Genomic DNA, 24,669 nt, shown 5'->3' with positions numbered 1-24,669 from the left:
AGAGTTCTCTGCTCACAGACCCTCCCCTCACCTTCTGTAGTCCACTGTATAAAGGGTTATATCTCCCTGTGTTCCATGAAGTGGTCCTACCAGTGGACCTTCACCGTGTTATGACCAGTGGCAAGTCTTCTTCCTTCTTGGCATTATGTTCAGTCTTTAACAAAACTGTTTCTTTGTTCCTTTTCTGGGACTCCACAGTCTCAAGGTACCAATATGTGTTTGGGGGACTTCTCACACCACTGTAGGAGTTTGATGGGAGGCCAAGTAACCTCTATAATCAATGAGAATGCCAATTGTCTGTTTATTACCTAGCTTTTCAATTAAGGCAGCAGCTGGTGAACCACATTCCAAGAGTTAGCTCTGGCTCACTGCTGGATTTAGTTTGGTTTATTTGTGATAAGGTCTTATTATGTAGCCCAGATTAGCCTCCAACTTTTGATCCTGCTGCTTCTGTCTCTACAGAGTGCTGGAATTATAGTTTTGTGCCACCATACCTTGCTTCCACTGCTTGGTTTTGCATAGAAAATTCTTCTGGAACTCAGCTCAACCATTTCTTCATGCATTGCTTTTGGCTGTAGTCCTGCTACAATTCTTAAGTTGAGTGGTTGTGACAGAGCCTGTGTAGCTATCAAAGTAGAAAACATTTACTATCTGGCCCTTCACAGAAAAAAAAACTCCTGGGCCTTGTGCATGGATATGGATTAGGCTCTGCCAGTGACCATCACCGGAGGAATGGGCAGGCAGGGATGCAGGACTGATGAGCTCCAGAGCCAAAGTGGCCACAGTGCTGGCCAATGTTTTCTCCAGGCAGAGTTGCAGAGGCAATACCAGATGCCTGGGCCAGATTGGCAGAAGGATTTAGAGTATTCTTAGCCAACTGGACTCAAACCTGTTCCTCCAACCTCTAGGAATTCTCTGACCACCGAGTAGCCATTTTGAATCTCAAGTTACTTTTTTAGTTTGAGGGAGTTGTTTGGGTCTAGGAGGCATCCCAAGGTGGCTTTGTCTGTTTCGTTTTGGGATGTGTGGGGGGGTTGATTTTTGAGACAACATCTTATTCTTTACCCTGGCTGACTTTAAACTTACAGTCCCTCTCCTTTAGCCTCCTTAGTGCTGGATTATAGGAGTGCACCACATTGACTGTGAATTTTTTTATTGTTCCCAAATATACATAACAACAGAGTGTGCCTATGCTAGCACTTGAAAGCCTGAGAATCCCAAGTTCAAAGCAGACAGAGCTGACTGACCCTTTCTCAACTACCTAAACTACTTTTTTTTAAAAGAATGTTAACATTTAATTTACTTCCCTGTGTGGTTTCAAGCTTACCTGGACAGAGGGTACTACTCCCAACACCCTTGACCTCCTCAGTTATTCTGCTGAAGAATTTAGCCTTAAGCAATGAGTGACAGACTGCTTAGGGAACTTTTCCTTCCCCAGAACTTTGCAGTAGCCTGATTGTACCACTTCAAAGATGGGAGCAGCTCTGGTCTTGTTTGTTTGTTTGTTTGTTTGTTTGTTTGTTTGTTTGTTTGTTTTATCATTTGCCTTGCCTGCTCTGTGACCAATTTTAGGGTTAGGGAGACTTAATACAGTCAAGAGAGCTTGCAGGTCTTACAGAGGACAAGAGTTCAATTTATATCACATTGGGCAGCTTACAATCTCCTGTAGCCCCAACTTCAGGGAATTCTGTGCCAGTTTCTGGCCTCTGCAGGCACCTGCACACACATGCACAAAAAACATAGACATACACATAAATACATTTTTAAATTAAATTCCAGAAGAGTAAAAGGAGAACCCTGCTAGAACACAGTCAAAAGCCCAAGGGAAAGGGAGGAAACAAAAGATGCTAAAGAAGCAGGCTTCTCAGAGGAAGAAATGAGACACTAAATGAAAACTTCTATATTGAGCACTGGGTCTGGCTTTTTTCTCCCTTATCTCATTTATGGAGACAGTAGACACCCTACCTGGATCCCTTGACTTTTAGCAGATTTGTGACCATTGTATCCCCATTTTAGAGCTTTCCTGGGTACTTGATGAGTTTTCCCTAGCTCCTGATATCTCTATTTTATTTTATCAAAGTTGCTGTTTTGGAATACCATCCATACCAGGAAAAAGCAACAGCAGATACTTGGCCCAAGTGTGGCATAGACAAGACATGTAGATGTTTGAGGAACATTGAATTAACAAGTGAGTTAAGTGAGTGAAGTGGAGCAACACATACCATTCATGGCAGTCTTACTCTAATATCATGTACCACCATGCCTAGCTGTGGTATGACTTCTACTTAAACCATGCCATTGGCTACTAAGCATTCTAGAAGGATTTTTGCCATAAAATTTATATGTGAGTATTCATAGAAACACTTCATAATAGCCAAAGGACGAAAAGAACCTATATGTCCATCAGTGAATAGTCATGGAACTTTTTTAATGGTGTGTGTATGTATTTGGTGCATGAGTGTCTGTTCATGTAGGTATGCATATGTGTGCCCAAGTGCATGTGTGGAGGCTAAAAGAGAATATATCAGGTCTCTCTCTCTCCCTCCCTCCCTCCCTCCCTCCCTCCCTCCCTCCCTCCCTCCCTTGAAACATGGTTTTTCAGTGAGCTTCCTGGCTCTACCTACTACCATTTGCCATCCCTGGGGTTACTCTAAAAATGTGCAGACATACCCAGCATTTTACATGGATGCCAGAGTTTTGAACTCAGCTTCTCATGCTTGTCTTGTGGAGCAAGTGCTTTTACTCACCAAGCTATCTTGTCAGCCCCACAAAGTGGTATCTCTATAAGAAATTATTATGTCATAAAAAGGAATAAAATTCTGATCCATGCTACTTTGAAGACATCATGCTATATGAAAGAAAAGAGCCATAAAAGGCCACAAAGTTTATGATGTCACTGATAGTTAAATGTACATAATAGGCTGATTCAGAGACAGAAAGAGATTAGGAGTTGTCAGGGACTGAACATAATTTGAATAATTAGCAACTGCTTATGAGTACAGGGTTTCCTTTGAGAGTTATCAAAATGTTCAGGAACTAGACAGTAGTAATGATTATTAAATGCCACTAATGGTAAGCTTTATGTCTATGTTTATCTTACCACAGATTTTTTTGATGAACTATCCTAAGGATATTTAGCTAATAATCTTCATCCTAATCAAAACCCCTAGTTATTAAACTTTTTGAACTAAATTCCTTTCTGAAGGGCCTGCAGTGGTGGTACATACCCTTTTATCAGTACTTGGGAAACAGAACCAGGGGGATTTTAAGTTTAAAGTTAGCCTGAACTACATAGCAAGAATTTCTTTTTTTTTTAATTGGCTGTGTGGTAGTGGCGCATGCTTTTGATCCCAACAGTCAGGAGGCAGAGGCAGATGGATCTCTGAGTTCAAAGCCAACTTGGTCTACAGAGAGTTTCAGAACAGTCGGAGCTACACAGAATAACCCTGTCTCAGAAAAAAAAAGTGGGATTGGGGATATGACACAGTTGTTAGAGTGCTTGCCTGGCATACATTAAGTCCTGAGTTTAATCCCCAGCACCATATAAATGAGATATAGAGACAAGAGGATCAGAATTTCAGGGTCATCATAAATTATATGCACATATACGTAAAAGTATGGTTCAGTCTGAGCCTAGTGGCATAGGTCAGTGATCTCAGCTACTCTGGAGGCTGGAGCAGAAGAATTGCACATTCAAGGCCTGCCTGAGCTACAGATTGTATTCAAAACCTTCATTCAAAATTTTTTGTGGGACTGAAGAGATGGCTCAGAGGTTAAGAGCACTGACTGCTCTTCCAGAGGTCCCGAGTTCAATTCCCAGCAACCACATGGTGACTCACAACCATATGTAATGGGATCTGATGCCCTCTTCTGGCATACAAGTTTTGTGTCTGGCTTCTTTCACAGGATGTTTTCTCAAGGCATGTCATCCATATGATTGATACTATATAGGAATTCCCTTCCATATGTAGGTTCAGTAACTTTCCATTGTTTTAAAAGGTTATTCTCCATTCATCCATCAGTAGACACTTGGATTGCTTCTACCTTTTGATTCTTAGGGGTCAGGCAGCTGCAAACATTAGGATAAGTATGTTGTGGGCCTATTCTTAATTTTTTGGGATCTGTACTTCAAAATGGAATTGCTAGGTCATAGGAACTCCATATTTAATATTTTGAGGCATTGTCAAGACTTTCACTACAGAAATTTTGTGTTCTTTGTTTTTGTTTGTGACAGGCTGATCTCAAACTTACAGTGTAGCCAAGGATTGCCTTGAACTTATGGTCCTTCTGCCTCTGCCCCCCAAGTGCTGGGATTACTTAAAATTCATGCCACCACTCACTGCTAAGATGGGGGTTTTCTTGTTGTTGTTTGTTTGTTTTTATTTGTTTGTTTTGGTTTATTTTCGGGACAGGGTTTCTCTGTAGCTTTGGAGCCTGTCCTGGAACTCGCTTTGTAGACCAGGCTGGCCTCGAACTCCCTAGTGCTGGGATTAAAGTTATGCGCCACCACCGCCCACCTTTGTTGTTTTTTTAACTGGTATGGTGGATTTGGGTTCGGATTTTTATTTTATACACTTCTAAAAATAAGATGTACTATAAAAATTGGTTGCCTTTATTTGGGGAGGGGCCTGTTTTTATTTCACAAGAACTGTTTTTTTTCTTTTAGTGGTTTTCTTTTTCAGGTTCAAGTCCATCCTTTATTATATAATGTCTATGTATACCAAATCATCACATCACATTTATCCAACTTAAATATAATAGTCTTTATATCTGAATATTTGAAATATATTTGAATATATAATAGTCTTTAATAGTCACTTAAATATGTTTAAATAAAGACAGCTCCATTAGACTCGTACTCATGTACATAAGGATTTCTATCCACTCAACTCAGTTTGATCTAAATTTTACTAATATGGAAAGATTTAAATCTTTCATTATATTTCTTTTGGCATTTCAAGACATAGGTTGTTTCTTGGATCTTCTCTATAGAAGAGACTTTAAAATGCATAGTGAATTTAGAACAAGGCAGCTGAAGCTTAAACTGTACCATTGTAGCCTTCAAGCAGAAACTCTTCCCCTCCTCCTTAGAGACCAATAAGACACTCTTCCATTGCCAGTTTTATTTCATGGATATTTAAACAGCTGAAGCTGTCATTTCAAATTGCTGCTGCCTTTATATTACTTCATGCAGAGAAGCCTCCCTGAATCAGAGATTCTACAGCAGATACTGAAAGTGAAAAGGACTGAGTGCAACAATTAAATCACACTGTAGGGCGAAAGCAACTGGTGTAAGGAAAGAATCTTGTTCTCTGACCCCAGACTGTTTCTGTGGGGAAGTGGCCTCTATCCTGCGCCCTAAGTCCATGATGACCTTGTATGCTCTTTTAATTCTATGTCACTCCATGAGATAACTAGAAATGAAAGATGCTAAGAAACACTCTCTCCTGAAATAGGCCTACTGTACACATGAGTGAAATTAGGAAAACCTAGAACATTGCTAAGTTGCTGAAAATTTCTTAGAGCTCATACAAAAGAGGGCATGGATTGTGCTGGGTTCAATTGAAAATCTTTCGGATGCTGAATTTACCTGACTTTTTAGTGCTCTTCTTAGTTCGGGTTTCTATTGCTGTGATAGTACACTGCGACCAAAAGCAACCCAGAGAGGAAAGAATTTATTTTACCTTACAATTTAAAAGTTCATTATTGAGGGAAGCCAAGGCAGGAACTGATGCAGAGGCCATGGAGGGGTGTTGCTTACTGGCTTCCTCCTCTTGTGGCTTACTCAGCCTGCTTTCCTATACCACCCATGACCACCAGCCCAGTGGTTGCCACACCCACAATGAGCTTGGCCCTTGATTGGGGGGGGGGAGCTAACCAATCCCCTTGTTTGAGGGACGTGCCCCCTCTGGGGGCCCCAAATACCTTTAAAACATTCTTGTGCATTTGTGTCCGTGCTCTTTTGTTTCCTACACTTCGCTGGAACTCTGGCTCTGTTTCTCCCATTTTCTCCTTTTATTAAAGCTGAGTATTTTATAATAAAGCTAGTTTGGTTAATTCCAATTGCTGACAGACCACGCCCCTCCACACCCTCCCAGATCAATCACTAATTAAGAAAATGTTCTACAGACATGCCTACAGGATGCATTTTCTCAATTGAGAGTCCCTTTTCCTAAATGACTCTAGCTTGTATCAAGTTGACATAAAACTGACCAGCACATGTTCCTTGTTTTCTTTGAGGCAGGGTCCCTCTGTGTAATCCAAGTTAACCTTAAATTTACAGTCCTTCTGTCTCAGCCTCCTGACTACTGAAATTATTTGTTCACCACCACACTCAGCTTCCTTCTTTCTTGTAGTACTAGAGATTGAACCCAGAGCAAACAGATGAATATTAGACAAGCATTCTACTAAGCTACTGAAACATGCCTCCAACCCTTATCCCATAGTGGTGGCAGTGGTGTGTTTGAAACAGGATTTCCTCTATGTAGTAGAAACAGGGTTTCTCTAGGTAACAGCCCTGGCTGTCCTGGAACTCTGTTGACAAGGCTGGCCTTGAACTCACAGAGATCCACCTGCCTCCTGGAGTGCTGTAATTAAAGGTGTGTGTACTACCCACTCCCAGCTTCCTCCCCTATTTTTAAATTTAAAAGCCTTAGGGATTATAAGTAGTCTTTCCTCTGTTATCATTGTTTGACTGGCTTAGACTGCCCCTGTTAATTTACTAAATACAGAACACAGCCTCCTGGTTCTGCCTTGAGGGTCTCTAAAATGGGGTTACTATAGATAACTGTCACTATAAAAATGCAGGTAATTCTCATTTCCCAACTCCTCTGGATATAATGATTTGGCCTCCTAGTGCAACAAGATTTCTCTAACTTTTAATTTTCCTTTGCTGCATCCAGTAAAGGCATCCTAGCTGTGGAATCACTGAATGTTGTTTTATTACCCAAGAACATTGCCTTGGACTGTAATAGAGATTTAATATGTAATATCTGTCAGAGCCTCTCCATTCCAATGTGATATGTACATTGGCGGAGGGGGACAGTAATTCTTTTTTTTTTTTTCAGTGCTGGGACTTGCCTTTTAAACCAGTAACATCACACAAAAGGCAAGTGCTTTACCACTGAGCTGCATCTCCAGCTCAAAAATATGAGGTTTTAAAGGAAAAACTAGGGTAGAACCACTACAAATATATATGACTTAGTAACCAGAGCTCACTAATGAAACCATGCTGTTTACAGGGACTAGAAGATAGCTTGGTCTGTAAAGTTATTGCCTCATAATTATGAGAAACTGAGTTTGATTCTCAAGAAGCTATATACAAAACTGGATGTGATAGCACACATTTGAAATCCCAGCACTGGGGAGATGAAGACAAGATGATCCCTGACAAGTACCAGGCCAGTAAGAGATCCTGCTTCAAATGAGATGAATGACATTCTTGATGATGACACTCAAGATTATCTTCTAGCCTCCACATTCATTTGCACACACATATACCAGCACATATAAGCGTAAAAAATAAATAAATAAAACTCTAGCTAGACCTTTAGCCCCAGCACTTCAGGAGGCAGAGGTAGGTGGATCTCTGTGAGTTCAAGGCCAGCCTGGTCTACTGAGTGGGTTCCAGGACACCTAGGACTAAACAGAGAAAGCTTGTCTCAAAAACCAAATAAATAATTATAAATAAATAAGCAAGCAAACTCACTCTAGTTACAAAGCCAAATGTGGCATGCACCTATAATCCCAGCAATTAGATGATCAAGAGTTCCAGGCCAGCCTGGACTTCATGAGACCCTGTCTGGAGGGAGGAGGTCTGGTTACTATAATGTTGTAGCACACTGCAGTCATCCCTTCTCACCATAACCAGCCTGCTTGCTTTCTTGGGCTGCTTCAGAAGGTCCTAGGCGTTATTATTAACTCCTGGGCAAGCAAGTTTCTGGGAGCCTAGATTTGGCTACCTTTGGCATTGCTTTTTTTTCTTAAACATGAAGACTATAGCTTTACATCAGTTCATTCCCATGTGACAGCTTCACCATATACAGTGTAGTGTTGTTGCTGTTTGAGCTACTAAAAGAAAGTGCCTCAACAATGTTTCTAGGTGTTTCTTTTTGTTTTGCTTTAAAAAGAATAAACAAGCTTTGTGGACCTTTAATACTAGAACTTGGGAGGCAGAGGTAGGTGGAGCTGTGTGAGTTCAAGGCCAGCCTGGTCTACAGTATTGAGTTCCAGAACAGCCAGAGCTACATAGACCCTGTCTCTGAAAAATAAAAAACAGTGTATGGATATGTGGTGCTTGCTAGCCTAGCTCACCATGTATGTAATATGCAGCCTGATCTAGAACTTGCAGTGATCTTCCTGCGTCTGCTTTCTAAGTTCAGTTGTTTCTCTTTCTATCTTTTTTTACAAAGGCATTCTCTTTGTAAAGAAGCTTGCTTCAAAATACTACTCTTGGAGCTAGGGAAATGGCTCAGTGGTAGAGTACTGCCTAGCATAACCATAAAATTGCCATCAGGCTGAGTCTGGTGGTATATACTTTAATCCCAGCCCTTGGGAAGCAGAGCCAAGGGGATCTCTGGTCAGCCTGGTCTATATAGTGACTTCCAGGAACCCCAGAGCTACATGATAGAGAGACTCTATCCCCCCCAAAAAAAATTTTTTAATTGCCATAAACAAGTAGTTTCTGATGATATTGATGTCATTTCCCCTTTTGAAGCATATTATCACATTGACACTATACATATCCCTTCAACCCCTGAATCATTTCCCCTTTGAAAGTTGGAAGTTGTTATGATGTTCAGTTATAAATACTTAAGCCTGGCTTTCCTAAGAGCAGACAGCATAGTTACAACACTCCGGAAGTTTAGCAATGAGCTAATGTAGAGCCTTATTCACATTTCCCTGAATGTCCCATTAATGCCTTTTTTAGTGCCTTTAAAACTAGAATCCAATCCAGGGTTTAGTGTTGCATTCAGATGCTCTGTCTCCTCAGTCTTCTTATTCTTTAGTCTGTGTATTCCTTCCTTCCTTTGTAGGTATGTTTAAGACAGTCTGTGATGTCTTTGCTAAGATATTTGTTTGGTTCAACATTTTTAGGTGTTTCAACAAGAGGGTTGTGTGCCACATTTACTGGAAACTGAGCAGTCCTACTGTTGTAATCATCTTTTATAATTACTGCCCTGTGACTCTCGGACCTTCAGGGATCTCTCCAACCTCATCTGCCAATTCCAACCCACTGATGTACAACACACTACTGCTAGCTCTTAAGCTCCCCATTTGTTCATTTACTCAGAGCCTACCTACTTTCAGCACTAACCTAGCTGGTTAGTTTACTAATTACCAACTAATTACTAACTAATCTGGTCAGAAAGATATAGACAGCAAAAGAAGCAGATGTAGCATTCTGTCAGACTCCTGACTATTAACATGGCATATGTTTCTTAAGTGTTAAGCACTGAGACTAGAGCAGCGAGACAGGAGTTGGTGTGTACAATGGTATATTTTATGTTCATGGAGGGTAGAGGTGGTATGCTCTACTTCCAGGACACAGAGGAAGAGAGGAACAGAAGTAGGGAAGGCCCCTGAGAAGTGTCAGTTTAACCTACAGGATGAAAGATCTCCAAATGAAGAGGCAAGAAAGAGCAAGCCCAGAGCTGCTGTTGATACAGGGGAAGGTATCATGGGTTACTTTTCCTTCTGGGAAAAGGCATCACAGTGGTTGATAAAATCCTACTGGGGCTTCCCCCATTTGTAGCTAGTAGCTGTAAAAATGCTGTTAAGTACATGTTCCTCACCCAGACTTTCTTCTCAGTCACTGGAACTGCTGCCTGCCCAGACTTTTACACAAATCTTAACTTAGTTCTGCCCTGTTACCTTTGAGCTCTGTTGATTCTCCCCTAAACAGATCCCAAATCCTTTACTGCCTACATCCTTGCCCATGCCTAGGCTATTGCTAAAACTTATTTTACTTACTGTTTTTGTACTACCATCCCCAGCTTTACTGGCACCACAGGATGCCCCAAAACCAGTCATCCATTTCACCTTTGAGTTTGTCTAATGTCTATACTACCCCTGGAACATTATTGTTGGCTTTGGAATATATCCCACTTAAGTTGGAGTCTTTTTTTGTATAATATGTTATGTTTGGTAATATACTTAGGCTCCTTTGTTCCTGTTTAGATGCATTATAATAGCATATTTTTGTTACTTTTGTTTTATTTTTAGTTATGTTAACATTTACAGTTATATTCCAAGAAGTGTTCAGCAGGGGCTCTTATCTTGTTCTTACCTATCCTAGACTAGCCTGCAATCCTGCACGCCAGATCCATAAGGTAAACATACTTGCAATTTGTTTTTATACTTCAAAAAAGATCAGAAACGGGGCTGGAGAGATGGCTCAGAGGTTAAGAGCACTGACTGTTCTTCCGGAGGTCCAGAGTTCAATTCCCAGCAACCACGTGGTGGCTCACAACCATCTCTAATGGGGTCTGGTGCCCTCTTCTGGCGTGCAGGCATACATCGAGGCAGAATGTTGTATACATAATAAATAAATAAATCAAAAAAAAGATCAGAAACTCATCCTTCCCTAGCTACATAGCCTTGCATTATATAAGCATCCCATAGTTTATTCACCAACTCTCCTTGTTGACACATATTGGAAAGGCCTGCAGTCTTAGCTAGTGAAAATAAAGTTTTAGTGAAAATTGTCATAACTGTCTTGTTAGGCATTTCCAGAGGTATCTCCCTGGGTAGATTTTTAGAAGGTGTTCCTTTGCTCATGTGACTTATGTTTGACCTTGTGGTGGTTAACATATTTCAGAATACTAGTGAGAGTTCCAAAGAAGCCAACTTGTCCTCTTAGTCTAGTGATTTTCTCAAACTCAAGTACTGTTCAGAATCAGGGAAGCAGCCCTGCTATTCAAAAGGCCCCTTTGCAAGTGATAAGTACCTTCTCTATACCACTTTGGCCTTTTTCTTGCCAGCTGTACTAGTAAGTACCCTTCCTTTCCTCTGTCACTGAGAGCTTCCTTATAAGCCAGGCCTGAAAGTTGAACTGTGAGCAGACCACAATGCTTCCAGATGAACCTCACAGCTTCATGGGCTTACTTTACAATTCTCTTACTCTTAGACCAATAGGCAAATGCTACTTCTTTCCAAACCTTCCTTAGTCTAGCCTGTAGCTTAGAGGTGTAAGCAGTGCAATGTGACCAAATTCTGTAGTCATGGGATACTCACTGTGTACAGGAAGGGACCCCACGAAGAAAAAACAAAACCTGTAGAAGGAGCTACCTCTCTCCACAAGTAAGAATGGGCAGGTGTCCTGTCCTAGAATATGGCAATTATTCTATAATTATACTTTTCTCTTTCCTCTGTTTCTGCTGAGAATAAGGTGATTGTTTGTTCGCTTGTTTTTGGTAAGGAATATATTGTGGTAAAGACCCATATGACCCAGGATCCCTTTTTTTGTACTAGAACCCTAGGCAGCAGTTGCTGTTTGCCTGAATTAGCAATAGTTCTACAGTGCCTTGGGACCTTTTTGTCTATAATTCTCACAGAAAGGATGCCTCTCAGATGAGATTAACTACTGTTGAGATGAGGAAACTGCAGCCTACACTACTGAAATCACTTACTGGGGTCCTTATTTTGAGAATGGCAAAGTCATAAAGCTGCTGCTTTTCCCAAGGACCTGGATTCAGTTCCCAGCACCCACATACTGGATCACAACCATCTATAACTTTAGTCTCAAGGAACCCAATTCCCTCTTCTGGCCTCCACGGGCATTAGGCTGTCATGTGGTACACAGTCATACATGCAGACAAAATAGATTAAAGAAATAAAAGAAAATGATATAGTCAGAATTGGAGCTCAGGTTGACCAATTCCAGTTTCATATGTTCTTTTTATGACTGCTGTATAACACTTTTCAGGGGGTTTGAAATCCTAAAATAGGTTATAGTAGGCAGTTCCTTTTCCAGCAGTGGAGGGCCTTTTGTCATGTGACAAGCCCAGAGGGGCCCACAAGTGTAACTTATAAACTGATGTCTGCTAGTGATATGTTGAGAAACCAACCCTATGGTGCTTAAATTCAAGAGAAAAATATATGCCCTTTCACAGCACTAGAACTAGGGTTTGGCATAGTATGATAAAAGTCAAGTGCATTTGACCAACATCACCAGAAACCCAAAACCTCTAAAGAAATCTTTGGGCCTCAGGTTGACCCAAGGATACATTATCCTAGGGGAGTTACCAAGATCTGAGTATGCAGTAGCCGGGGATCTCATGTATGGTGCCCAAACTTGCCTGTACTCACTACTCTGCACGCAACTGTGTTCTCTGTGATAATTACATATTTGTTTAATACTTCAGGGAGGAAAAGTCAGAAGACCAGGATCTCCAGAGCCTCAAAGACAAGCCCCTGAAATTTAAGAAGGTGAAGAAAGACAAGAAAGAAGATAAAGAGGGCAAACATGAGCCGCTACAGCCTTCAGCCCACCATTCTGCCGAGCCAGCAGAGGCAGGCAAAGCAGAGACATCAGAAAGCTCAGGCTCTGCCCCAGCAGTGCCAGAAGCCTCTGCTTCCCCCAAACAGCGGCGTTCCATCATTCGTGACCGAGGACCTATGTATGATGACCCCACCTTGCCTGAAGGTTGGACACGAAAGCTTAAGCAGAGGAAGTCTGGCCGCTCTGCTGGAAAGTATGATGTATATTTGATCAAGTAAGTAAGAGCAAGTCCTGTGTCTATGGATCAGGAAAAGCCAGATGGGTGGAGGGCTAGATACAAGGATCCATTGAAACTACAGCTCTGTAGGACACTTAAAAACTAACATCACTTAAAAACTAACATCAACACCAGATACATTCAGAAAGCACTACAGAGGTCCCTACCCTGTTTCCCTGCTTCAGAGTAGTTCATCCTTTACCTATGCCACATGTCAAGTTTTTTCTGTTTGCCTCTAAATCAGTGTTGGGAAAGGTTTGCTGTTTAGCAGGGCCACTAGAAAGGGACACAAACTGTGTGCCTTTCTAACTGCTCCTTTTGCATTTGTCCAGTTTTGGACTGACCTCATAGTGTTTTCTGTTAAAGTAGAGTAGCTTCCAGAGCCAGAGGATTAAAGGAGCAACTAAGAAGTATATCGGCTCTACCCCTTAAATAAATGATTCCAGAAAAGGCTATAAATTTCCCCAGTATTGGGGGAGGGGGGTAGCTTTATTTAATCTTCAACTCTGAGAAAGGTGAGGAAAGCTTTATTGCACTGAAATGGGTTTCCAAAGAGGCTAGACTCCATACCTCGGTTCAGATGCAGAAATGTTTTGATGGTAGATTAGGTCTGGGCACCAACCAACAGAATCAGCCCAGCCCAATATTTCCCTAGTACCAGGCCTGATTCCTTTGGTTTCTGGATTGTGGAGAAGCCAGGGCGTACAGAGGAGTGGACTTAGAGGTAAACAAGTCCTCTGAGGCTTTTAGGTCCAGCTATTCTGGCTCTTGAACAAGCTATATAGGTACCCACTACTCCTGATAACATGATTTCTACCCATGCAGCAGTGCATTGCATCAGACCTATGTGTGCCCTCCAGTTTTAGGTCATCTCAGTTCTTCAGTTTGACTCTTGTTCACTTACAATGTCTTATAAGAAAGCATGTCAATATCATCTTCTCTACCTCAGTCTCTTAAGTTGTCATAAAAAAATGCTGTTGTTTGTGTCTCTCCATTTGTCTCCACAGTCCCCAGGGAAAAGCTTTTCGCTCTAAAGTGGAATTGATTGCGTACTTTGAGAAGGTAGGCGACACCTCCTTGGACCCTAATGATTTTGACTTCACGGTTACTGGGAGAGGGAGCCCCTCCCGGAGAGAGCAGAAACCACCTAAGAAGCCCAAATCTCCCAAAGCTCCAGGAACTGGCAGGGGTCGGGGACGCCCCAAAGGGAGCGGCACTGGGAGACCCAAGGCAGCAGCATCAGAAGGTGTTCAGATGAAAAGGGTCCTGGAGAAGAGCCCTGGGAAACTTCTTGTCAAGATGCCTTTCCAAGCATCACCTGGAGGAAAGGGTGAGGGAGGCGGGGCTACCACTTCTACCCAAGTCATGGTGATCAAACGCCCTGGCAGAAAGCGAAAAGCTGAAGCTGACCCTCAGGCCATTCCTAAGAAACGTGGCAGAAAGCCTGGGAGTGTGGTGGCAGCTGCTGCTGCAGAGGCCAAAAAGAAAACCGTAAAGGAGTCTTCCATACGGTCTGTGCATGAGACCGTGCTCCCAATCAAGAAGCGCAAGACCCGGGAGACAGTCAGCATTGAAGTCAAGGAAGTGGTGAAGCCCCTGTTGGTGTCCACCCTTGGTGAGAAGAGTGGGAAGGGACTGAAGACCTGCAAGAGCCCTGGGCGAAAAAGCAAGGAGAGCAGCCCCAAGGGGCGCAGCAGCAGCAGCAGTGCCTCCTCACCCCCTAAGAAGGAGCACCATCATCACCACCACCATTCAGAGTCCCCAAAGGCCCCCATGCCACTGCTCCCACCCCCACCCCCACCCCCACCCGAGCCTGAGAGCTCTGAGGACCCCATGAGCCCCCATGAGCCCCAGGACTTGAGTAGCAGCATCTGCAAAGAGGAGAAGATGCCCCGAGGAGGCTCGCTGGAGAGCGATGGCTGCCCTAAGGAGCCAGCTAAGACTCAGCCCATGGTCGCGTCGACCACCGCCACAGTTGCAGAAAAGTACAAACACCGAGGGGAGGGAGAGCGCAAAGACATTGTTTCATCCTCCATGCCAAGGCCAAACAGAGAGGAACCTGTGGACAGCCGGACGCCCGTGACCGAGAGAGTTAGCTGACTTTACACAGTGGATTGCAAAGCAAACCAACAAGAATAAAGGCAGCTGTTGTCTCTTCTCCTTATGGGTAGGGCTCTGACAAAGCTTCCCGATTAACTGAAATAAAAAATATTTTTTTTTCTTTCAGTAAACTTAGAGTTTCGTGGCTTCAGGGTGGGAGTAGTTGGAGCATTGGGATGTTTTTCTTACCAACAAGCACAGTCAGGTTGAAGACCTAACCAGGGCCAGAAGTAGCTTTGCACTTTTCTAAACTAGGCTCCTTCAACAAGGCTTGCTGCAGATACTACTGACCAGACAAGCTGTTGACCAGGCACCTCCAACACCCTCCCCCCAGTGTGCTCATTAGAGACAGCAGTTGAGAGGACACTCCCATTTTTGGTGCCATTGATGCCATGTCCATAGCTTCCCTGACTCTTCCACCATCCCAGGTCCCAATCTGAGGGACTGGGAGGTATGAGGCAGGAAAAACCATTGGATTCTTTAGAAAAGACTGGAGGTGGCCAGTGATTGTGGCCCAATGATTAGAACTGTGGTGGCACAAGTCTGGCCCCACATCCACCCAATCCAAAACTGACAAGGTTATTTTGGAAAAACAGGAAAGTGGCACCTGTCTGATCAAGTTCTGGCATGGCTAGGAGCGAGTCCTGAACTGCTAGATTGTAGACTGCCTGAGCCACAGAAGAGGATGACACAGGGTGAAATGTCATCACCTGTTCATAAGGCATGCTCTCCTAGAGAATGTTAAAGAGGCCATGAAGGCCAGCAGGACCGGGCACAGGCAGGCTGGGTGGGGGTCAAGCTAGGCCTAGTGCCACAGAACAAGAGCAGCCTGTGACTAATAGTTAAGGACTTAGTGGATGGAACAAGGGGTATGGGGGAAGAAAGAAAAATATTCTTCCAATTACTTTACAGTTTTCCTTTAGGGACAGCTTAGAATTATTTGCACTATTGAGTCTTCATGTTCCCACTTCAAAACAAAGAGATGCTCTGAAAGCAAACTGGCTTGAAATGGTGATACTTTGTCCCACAAGCCACCAGATGTGGCAGTGTTCAGAACTACCTGGATCTGTATATACCTGAGCTTGTTTTAAAGTGGGCTCAGCGCATAAGGTTCCCACGAAGCTCCGAAACTCTAAGTGTTTGCTGCAATTTTATAAGGACTTCCTGATTGCTTTCTCTTTTGTCCTTCCATTAATGCTTTTCTTCCATTTCATGCTTTCGTTTCTTCTCCATCCTCCTTCCCCTAGCTCCTAGTTGTCTTTTCTGTTCCAGGCAACTTCAGTGCCCAACCACATGCTTACCTGACAGCAGTCAACCACAGCCCTAGGATTCTCCCTGCCCTTTGACTTCCCATTGCCAGTGCCAGCCATCATGTTTAACCCTGAGCAAGTGCTGGGCTCTGCTGAGTCCTTCCTAACCTCTGAAGAACAAGAGGTCAGTAAGCTCTTGCTCCCCTAGGTAGCTTCTTCCTTACTAAGAAAAATGTCAAAAGGCTTTTCAGACCCTAAACAATGAGCCTTTTTACCTTCTGCTCTAGAAAAGTGGGCTAGAGAAACTAGGCCACATGTGGTAGCTGAAAGACATATAGAGGCCCCCTGTGTTCTGCCAGAATCACTGAGTGGCCCAACAGGGGCACCATGCCCACTATCCTTGATCCCACCCAGAAATCTAATGTCAAGCATAGTGTGGTAAGGCACCTGTCAGGACTTGAGCAGGGAGTAACACCAGGGCTCCTTGCTCTTCTTCTGACATAAACACCTGCGAAGTCTTTTTCTAGTAGAATTCTTTCCCTTTTGCTCACTGGGGACTAGGTGGAGCCAGCACACCTCATATTTCAATCTCTGCTCTGTATGTGTAATGGTGGATTTTATAGGTTTGGCTTTGCCGTGGGATTTTAATTGATCAGTTTTTATTTGGGATCCCAAAGTTTTAACCTCTGTTCAGGAAGTCCTTATCTAGCTGCATATCTTCATCATATTGGTATATCCTTTTCTGTGTTTACAGAGATATCTTGTATCTAAATCTGTCCAACTGAGAAGTACCTTATCAAAGTAGCAAATGAGACAGCAGTCTTATGCTTCCAGAAACACCCACAGGCACGTCCCATGTGAGCTGCTGCCATGAACTGTCAAGTGTGTGTTGTCTTGTGTATTTTCGTTACCGTTCCCCAGCTTCTTTACTGCGGTGTAATCATGGAAGAGTGAAACATCATAGAAATCATCTAGCACTTCCTTGCCAGTCTTTAGTGATCAGGAACCATAGTTGACAGTTCTAATTGATAGCTTAAGATAAAACCATGTTTGTCTCTTCTGGAATGGTTAGAACTAAGTGAGAGATTTTGCCCCATTCTGATTGCAGTCATAGTTGGGCTTTCTTGCATATTTGTATCCCTTTCCTTGTGCTACAAATGCAAACCTTGCAACCAACTTCCTGTCGGGCAATCATTTTGCCTGCTCTGCTGTTGATCCTCAGCATTGGTTCTGATTCCTCCTCAGGAAGGGAAGAGGGGTCAGAAGAGGGACTCTCGAGGGTCCAGGCTTCCTCCAAGGACAAAAGGCCCCTGCGGGCCCCCACCGCACCCCACCCCTGCAGTGAGTGGCCTCACACTCCCCAAGGACACCTTTCCATACCCTCACAGCATCTAGCCAGGTTGACATCAAATTGTTTATTGTGATTTGCTTGGGGTTTTGATGTTATACTTACTTAGTCCAATGAAATGTGACTCTTAGGCTGGGAATCCCTCATCCTTGGAAGACAACTTAGGCTGATTAGACATTCACAGTTGGGATTGCAGCACTTCGGGTGCCATTTTCTTTAATTTGATCCCCATCTTCAGCCTCCTCACTTCCCAGCTTTCCCTTAGAGCTGGTTTCAAAACTGCAGGTGGTTGTGTCTGCAGCTCCTTAGGGGGTTTTTTGTTTTTGTTGGGTTTTTTGTTTTTGTTTTGTTTTGCTTTTTGTTTTTTTTTGTTTTTTTTTTGTTTTGTTTTTGCTTTCTGCTTCCCCCCCAAACCCCCGCATTCCCTCATCCCCAAATAAGGGCATCATGAGTCAGTCTACTTTAAGTGGGCAATTTTGGTGGGGTTTTGCCCTGTCAGCTAGGGACTCTATATAGGCGATCATGCTGCCTTTGCCTTGTAGTCAGGTTGACAGGAAGTAGAAAGGGAAAGCCATAGGATTCTCACCAGCTGTGTCTGGCTCAGACTTGGAGTATGGCCTTGCTTTTGATGTATTTGAATATTGTAAAGATTGGGTGGCATCTTTCACTGGATATGTAAAGAATACAGGAACTGACCAACAGCTTTCAGATACCTGGGTCTAGATCTTGAATGTCATATCCAATCTTCCCTACCATGTTCTTGTTGTTAGTTACTACTACCTCTCCCAAACAGATTGTTGTATATCCTCCAACTATGTTCATCCTGGCCCATTCCTGCCCATTCTTGAGTCTGACTTAACCAGTGGAACTGATGCCCTTGACAGTGTAGTGAGTTGAGAACTCTTGGTCACAGCCAGCCTCTAGTACAGCTGCCTTCTGCTGGTGCTGTATTTCCATATCAAAAGGCACAGGGGAGATCTAAAAGTACTACCTCCCCTAGTCCATCAGTGCCAACGTAGCCTGTGATCCCAGCATGGGTACAGAGAACTCTGTTTAGTGCTATCCCAACAAACTAGAAGCCACAAACTTTGGAAGTGGGAACCAGAGCGGCCCAAATTGCCACTGCTTCCCCCAGCTTGTTCTTGCTACGACAGTGATAAAAGGGCAATAACCAGAGACTTACTGCCAAGTTTGGTAGGGAAAGAGTTTCCAGAGCTAATAGGACTTTTGAATTTTAAGTAAGTTGTAATAAGTGGCTCAAGCACAGCCAGGAACGAGCAAAAGAGTTGGAACTGATCAGATGAGACCAGTCAGATTTCATGCCACTCAAGTGGAATCCAGCTGCCTGAGCTCTATAGCACTTCTCTAACCACAAAGAGCAGTCTAGCCAGGCTCTTCAGGCTGAGGAGAGGTCACAGGTGCCAGTTCTAAAAGAAAACATTTGTGCATCAGTTCATGGCCTATATCTTTGCCCCACTGTTTGCTGATTCAGGTTCACACAACAGATTCTAGGACGGATGGCTGAGACTTGGAGAAAAAAGTTTCTAGAACCCCTGTGGACCATGGCATAGCAAAGTCCTAAGTTGAAGGGGGCTAGGCAGATGCAGCAATGCCCTATGCTGGACCAAGTACCCTCTTCTCCATTCACATCCTCTTCTGGCTCTTCCTTCCTGTTCTCTGCTTCAGTGAACCAGCCGAACTCTGAAGAGAGTTGTTGATTCTCTCCATTTTGATGTCCTTCTATTTTAGGTACTATATTAATCTTTAGAAAAAGCTTAGTCTAATTGTTACAAATCGCTAGGATACTGCCTCCCCCAGTATGCTAAAGGGGAAAAATTGAACACTGAAACTAGTTCTCAACTATTTAGTAGGAAAACCTTGAAAACATTTGGCAAAATAATAATAATACATTTTGATGGTTCTGAATAAGAGGAGGCGTTTGCAAAAAAAAAAAATGTTGATCTGAAAGTACTTAGTTCTGGTGAGTGATCTGAGCAAAGGGAGCTCCTACATCTGTGGAGGTCAAACTGGCAGACTCTTGAGATTCGAGACATTATTATTGGAAAACCTTTTTGGGTAGCTGACCCCAGGATACTACTTCTGACCTTGTCCTTTGCTAGTATGAAGGTTAGTGGCCTACCAGATTTCAAAGCTTCATGAAACCAGCTCTTGGTGTATCAAGTGGAACACTTGTCAATGACCCAGAAGGCCCATCACAAAGTGTCTTCTCTCTTCTCATCTTCACTGAGCCTACCCAAGCACTACTGCATAAACTAGGGAGGGTCTGCTGCCTACAGATCATCCCTCCCTGGGACATACTGTCTCTTGCACTCTTCCTACCCCTCCCTCAGGATCTTGGCATAGATGAAATGGCTGTGTGGCAAGTACTTTGGCATGCCCTCCTAAACTTACCCCAGTGCCTCTCCCTGCCTCTTTAAGTCAGCCTCCCACTAGGGAGGCATGAGAACTCATAGAGTGGAGAAGGGAGGAAAAGAAAGGCAGGCAGGCAATGCAAAGGCTCTAGGAGGAAGGACAGGCCCTCAGGCTTTGCACAAGCAGGACTCAGCCACTCATGGAACTAAGTGTTATCTTTGAGTTTAAGAACATTTGGGCAACTTGCAAATGACCTTTGCTCCTTGCTCTTCCTCTCATCTATCAGGTCCTGTTTAGCACAAAGAGAAAATGCAGTGAAAAGGCAAAGAGGTTTGGCTCCTGCCCACTGATAGTCCCTCTCCCTGCATTGTTTGTGTGTCAAGTGGCAAAGCTGTTCTTCCTGGTGACCCTGATTATATCCAGTAATTTATAGACTATATGCATAGGTCTGCTTTGTCTCTTCTATTCTGGGCTTTTGATTTGCTTTTCAGTTTTGCTTTTAGTTCTCCTATTTTTATTTTATGTACCAACTAGACACACAAAGCAGTTGAATTTTTATATATATATATATATATATATCTGTATATTGCACAATTATAAACTCATTTTGCTTGTGGCGCCACACACAAAAAAAAACTTTTGAAATTATACCTGTTGCTTAATTACAATATTTCTGATAACCATAGAGTAGGACAAGGGAAAATAAAAAAGAAAAAAAAAGAAAAAAAAGAAAAAAGACATCTGCTGGTCACTTCTTCAGTCCAAGCAGATCTGTGATCTTTCCTCACTTCTTTCAAAGGCTTCCCTGTGCTAAGTGAAGGAAGCTCCAGGCTGCACCCAGGTTTTGTACTTTGTTTCTCCTCTCCTCTGCCGTGAAAGGGGCCCCATGATTCTGGGTGCAGAACAGTTCATTTCAGCATGGCAAGGGAAAGCAGGCGCACTCCCTTTACCTGCTGAAATACAGAACTTAGTGGGCACAGCCCAGTCCTCACTTCTAGCGGTGGGGAACTGGCATGCATGGTGGTGGCCCGATTTCCTCCACCCTTCCCTGGCCAGGGAGAGCCTGTGTGTAGTAAGTCTGGCAGGCTTCCCCCAATTAGCAGGGCTCGGAGTATTTAAAAAACCCTCCTCACTTTGCCGAGTCCAGGGACTGGAGAGGAGATAGGAGACTTGACCTATCTCTAAACTTGTTAGCTGTACCAGGTAGAATGCCAGAGACCCCAGAATCACATCCAGCAGCCCAATGGGTCTCTTCCAGAAAGTAGTGAAGACTCCAGAAATATCCCTTTCTCTTCTTCCTGCTCCCATGAGTAACTGCATTTGCTTTTACAATTCTTGATGAGCAGTATCTGCTAGACAGTTTAGCCGTAACAGTTCTTTTTGCAAAAAGATCATTCTTAAGTAATTAAAAAACACCCCCCTCAAAAAAATCCAGAACCTTGTTCTTCCAAAGCAGAGAGCATTACAATGAGTAGGGCCAAAATCTGCCCTACACCTCTACCCTACCCTCCTCATCATTGCTTATGAGGCCAGAATATAGCAGAGATACTTTGTAGGCCCTTTGGGTGGCTGGGCTACCCTTGTCCCTCTTGGAAGATGGGCTGGGGAAACCTCTGAGACCCTATTCTAGGACCTTACTCTAATGAGCAATCAGTATTAGCAGAGTATCACAACATTATTCCCTAGTCAGCATGGGATGGGGGCAGAAGGGGCCAGAGGGTTGTTGCCACTAATACTTGGCCACTGGCCGGTGAGTGACAGTGTGAGTGCTTTATGGCTGATGTGAGATCAGCACCCAAGTTAGCTTCACCTGATGACCTCTAGCTCTGCCTGGATGGAGCAGGCCACCTGGTTCAATGTTTCTGGGCAGCTTGGACAATGGAGTGCAAAAGGCTTGTAGAACATGAAGCCTGCTCCTTACCTTGCTACCATGGCCTCCTTTTCCATTTGATTTGTCACTGCTTCAATTAATAACAGCCGCTCCAGAGTCAGTAGTTGATGAATATATGACCAAATATCACCAGGACTGTTACTCAATGTGTGCCGAGCCCTTTCCTTGTGCTGGGCTCCCTGTGTACCTGGACACTGTAACGTGTGCTGTGTTTGCTCTCCTTCCTCTTCCTTCCTTGCCCTTTCCTTGTCTTTCTGGGGTTTCTCTGTTTGGGTTTGGTTTGGTTTTATTCCTTTTGTGTTCCAAACATGAGGTTCTCTCTATTGGTCCTCTTTAACTGTGGTGTTGAGGCTTCTATTTGTGTAATTTTTGGTGGGTGAAAGGAACTTTGCTAAGTAAATCTCTTCTGTGTTTGAACTGAAGTCTGTATTGTAACTATGTTTAAAGTAATTGTTCCAGAGACAAATGCTTCTAGACACCTTTTCATTAAAACAAAGCATTTGAAGGGAGGGGATTGGTGACTAAGACAAGAGGGTCAATCTGAAGAGATGATCCCTGCTCAGATCAGCCAAAAGCCACCAAGAAGTTAAGCACTGGATTCCATTCCAGGTCAAGAGACTGAAGTTAATATGTTGCCATTTTCAAAGTTAGCAAAACCAGGTTTTGTTCCACCCAGTGGATTCTTTTGATTCCCTTTCCAAGATTATTACTATTGACAATTTTAAAAAAAGACAAGGTCAGTTTCTTTCAGGCGGGGAGGGGATATAAGAGCAGAGCTGAGCTCACTGAGTAGGGAAAGGCTAGGCCTGTGTTTGCTTCAAGAAGATGCCCCACTGAGGACACAGGTTAGGAAGGAGACAGAAAATTAATTAGCAACTCCCTGCCTAAAAAGGCTCTTCCTGGATAAGCCAAGGCAGTAGACATTATTGTCTCTAAAGCATGTTTCAGGTACATGACCTGTCAATACACTCCTTTCACACCCCATGCTATCCCCTAGTGCATTGTACTAATCTGATATCTCGGCTTTCCACCATGCCTGGGGAATAAAATGATGGCAGAGGATTCGCTCCTTCAGTATCCTCCGAGTCCCAACAAAAGCTGGGTGTGAGATATCCTCTTCTCTTTCCATGGCAAACATCTTCAGTAAAGCTGTTATCCTCATTACACATTGTTTCAGGCTCATAAGAGGAACAGACCTGTGCTCCCTTAGAGCCTCTTGTGAGGATAGTGCTACCTGTAGTGACCAGTTGGCCATGGCATTTAGTAGCTGGAAGAACCAGACAGGGTACATGCTCCCTCCTAAATCCATGTTGCACTCCCCTCTGCCAGCCTGAAGGGTGAGATCTGTAGGACAGTGCAGCCAGTGACAGGTCACCCTGTATTGAAAGATGTTGGCCCCAGCTCAAAAAGCCCATCTGAGTTTAGGAGCAGGCACACAGGACACAGAGATCCAGGACAGACATAACTGGAGGGGTCGGTCTTGAAAAGCCCTCTGTCGCATTCACCTTCAGTTTTTGTGTTTTGGGACAATTACTTTAGAAAATAAGTAGGTCGTTTTAAAAACAAAATATTGATTGCTTTTTTGTAGTGTTCAAAAAAAAAGGTTCTTTGTGTATAGCCAAATGACTGAAAGCACTGATATATTTAAAAACAAAAGGCAATTTATTAAGGAAATTTGTACCATTTCAGTAAACCTGTCTGAATGTACCTGTATACGTTTCAAAAACACCCCCACTGAACCCCTGTAACCTATTTATTATATAAAGAGTTTGCCTTATAAATTTACATAAAAATGTCCGTTTGTGTCTTTTGTTGTAAAATCAAGTGGTTTTTCATAAGGTTCTTTTACTATTTGAAAAGATGGGCAGCACGTGGTTTTATTTTATTTTTGTAAGTTTTTTAATACATGTGAAAGCAAAGAATACTCAGCATGCCTTTCTAAGTGATGCGTTTGCACCTTTTGTTGGGAAGTACTGTATCCTGTGCTGTTAGCATTCTCGATAAACCTCTCTGTGAAAGTGACTCAAGGTCTGGGCTTTCATTATAAGTCAGAAGTCCCTTTCAGCTCACCTGACAGCATGATGGTGGGTTTGATCCAGCTATCCCTGAACCCCAAATAGCCTCTCAGTACTGGAGTGGGAGGGAAGGGAGGCCTGTCTCATATGTTGGCCTCCTTGGAATCTTCCTCAGTTTGCTCTGTGTCAATGCTTCCCAGGCACACTGCACTAACATGTGACAGGAAGGCCTGGGATGAGTGTGCCTAGAGTACAACTTCCCTCTCCTGACCAGTGTGGCAGGGGCAGCTACTGGGTCCTGGTATGCCATAGTGTTTTTTTTAACACCTTTCTCCTCAACTATGACTTCTGTGAGTGGCTAACCTGCCTTCTTGACCAGGCTAGGGATGGTGAGAAACTGCCTAAAGGGATCCCTTGTGTCACTGGTTTCCTATAAGAATATGAACCTTCTGCATCTGCCCACTCATAGCTGTCCTCAGACTAATCTGGCGTTGAGGAGAGAATAATGGGTGTGTCACATGCTATTGTGGGCATACCTAGTAAAAGTTACCTTCAAGTCCTGGCCTCGAATGTTAAATGAAAGGGTTGAAGATTCACCAGGTAGACATAGAGCATCTACTGTGTGCCAGGCCTATACCAGACACTGATAGTCTCCAGTACACACAAAAGGACCAAATCCCTGCCCGTAGAGCTTAGCATATATGCACACAATAATTTTGAATACTAAAGTTGGTGCATCTCAATAATGACTGACCATTAAGAAACCACTCTGTTCAACATATGGTTGACCTCTTGGGTTCTGCTTGTTTGGCAGGGTCCAACTTCTAGCCCAAGGTGACCTGAATAGGGTATAGGGTGATCTGCCTCAGCCTCCCAAGTGCTGAAATTACAGATGTGAGGCACCATGCCCAGCTTTGTTTTATTTATGACAAGGTCTCACTGTGTAGCTCTGGCTGGCCTAGAACTCTGCATA

The 24,669-nt window shown here is 43.4% G+C and overlaps 1 protein-coding gene across 1 annotated transcript in view; it reads left to right on the top strand.

Annotated features, from left to right (window-relative positions):
• Positions 1-23,703, top strand: part of Mecp2 (methyl-CpG binding protein 2) — a 76,326-nt gene extending 52,623 nt beyond the window's left edge. Inside the window, exons 2-3 of the mRNA XM_038316400.1 lie at positions 12,366-12,716; positions 13,727-23,703. Coding sequence (XP_038172328.1) covers positions 12,366-12,716; positions 13,727-14,819 — 1,444 coding nt within the window. The 3' untranslated portion in view covers positions 14,820-23,703. The remainder of the gene's footprint in view (positions 1-12,365; positions 12,717-13,726) is intronic.
• The last annotated feature ends 966 nt before the right edge of the window (positions 23,704-24,669 follow it).

The sequence above is a fragment of the Arvicola amphibius genome, chromosome X (genome assembly GCF_903992535.2).
Source record: "Arvicola amphibius chromosome X, mArvAmp1.2, whole genome shotgun sequence".
In the NCBI taxonomy this organism is placed as follows: domain Eukaryota; kingdom Metazoa; phylum Chordata; class Mammalia; order Rodentia; family Cricetidae; genus Arvicola; species Arvicola amphibius.
This window is presented reverse-complemented; position numbering and strand designations above follow the sequence as displayed.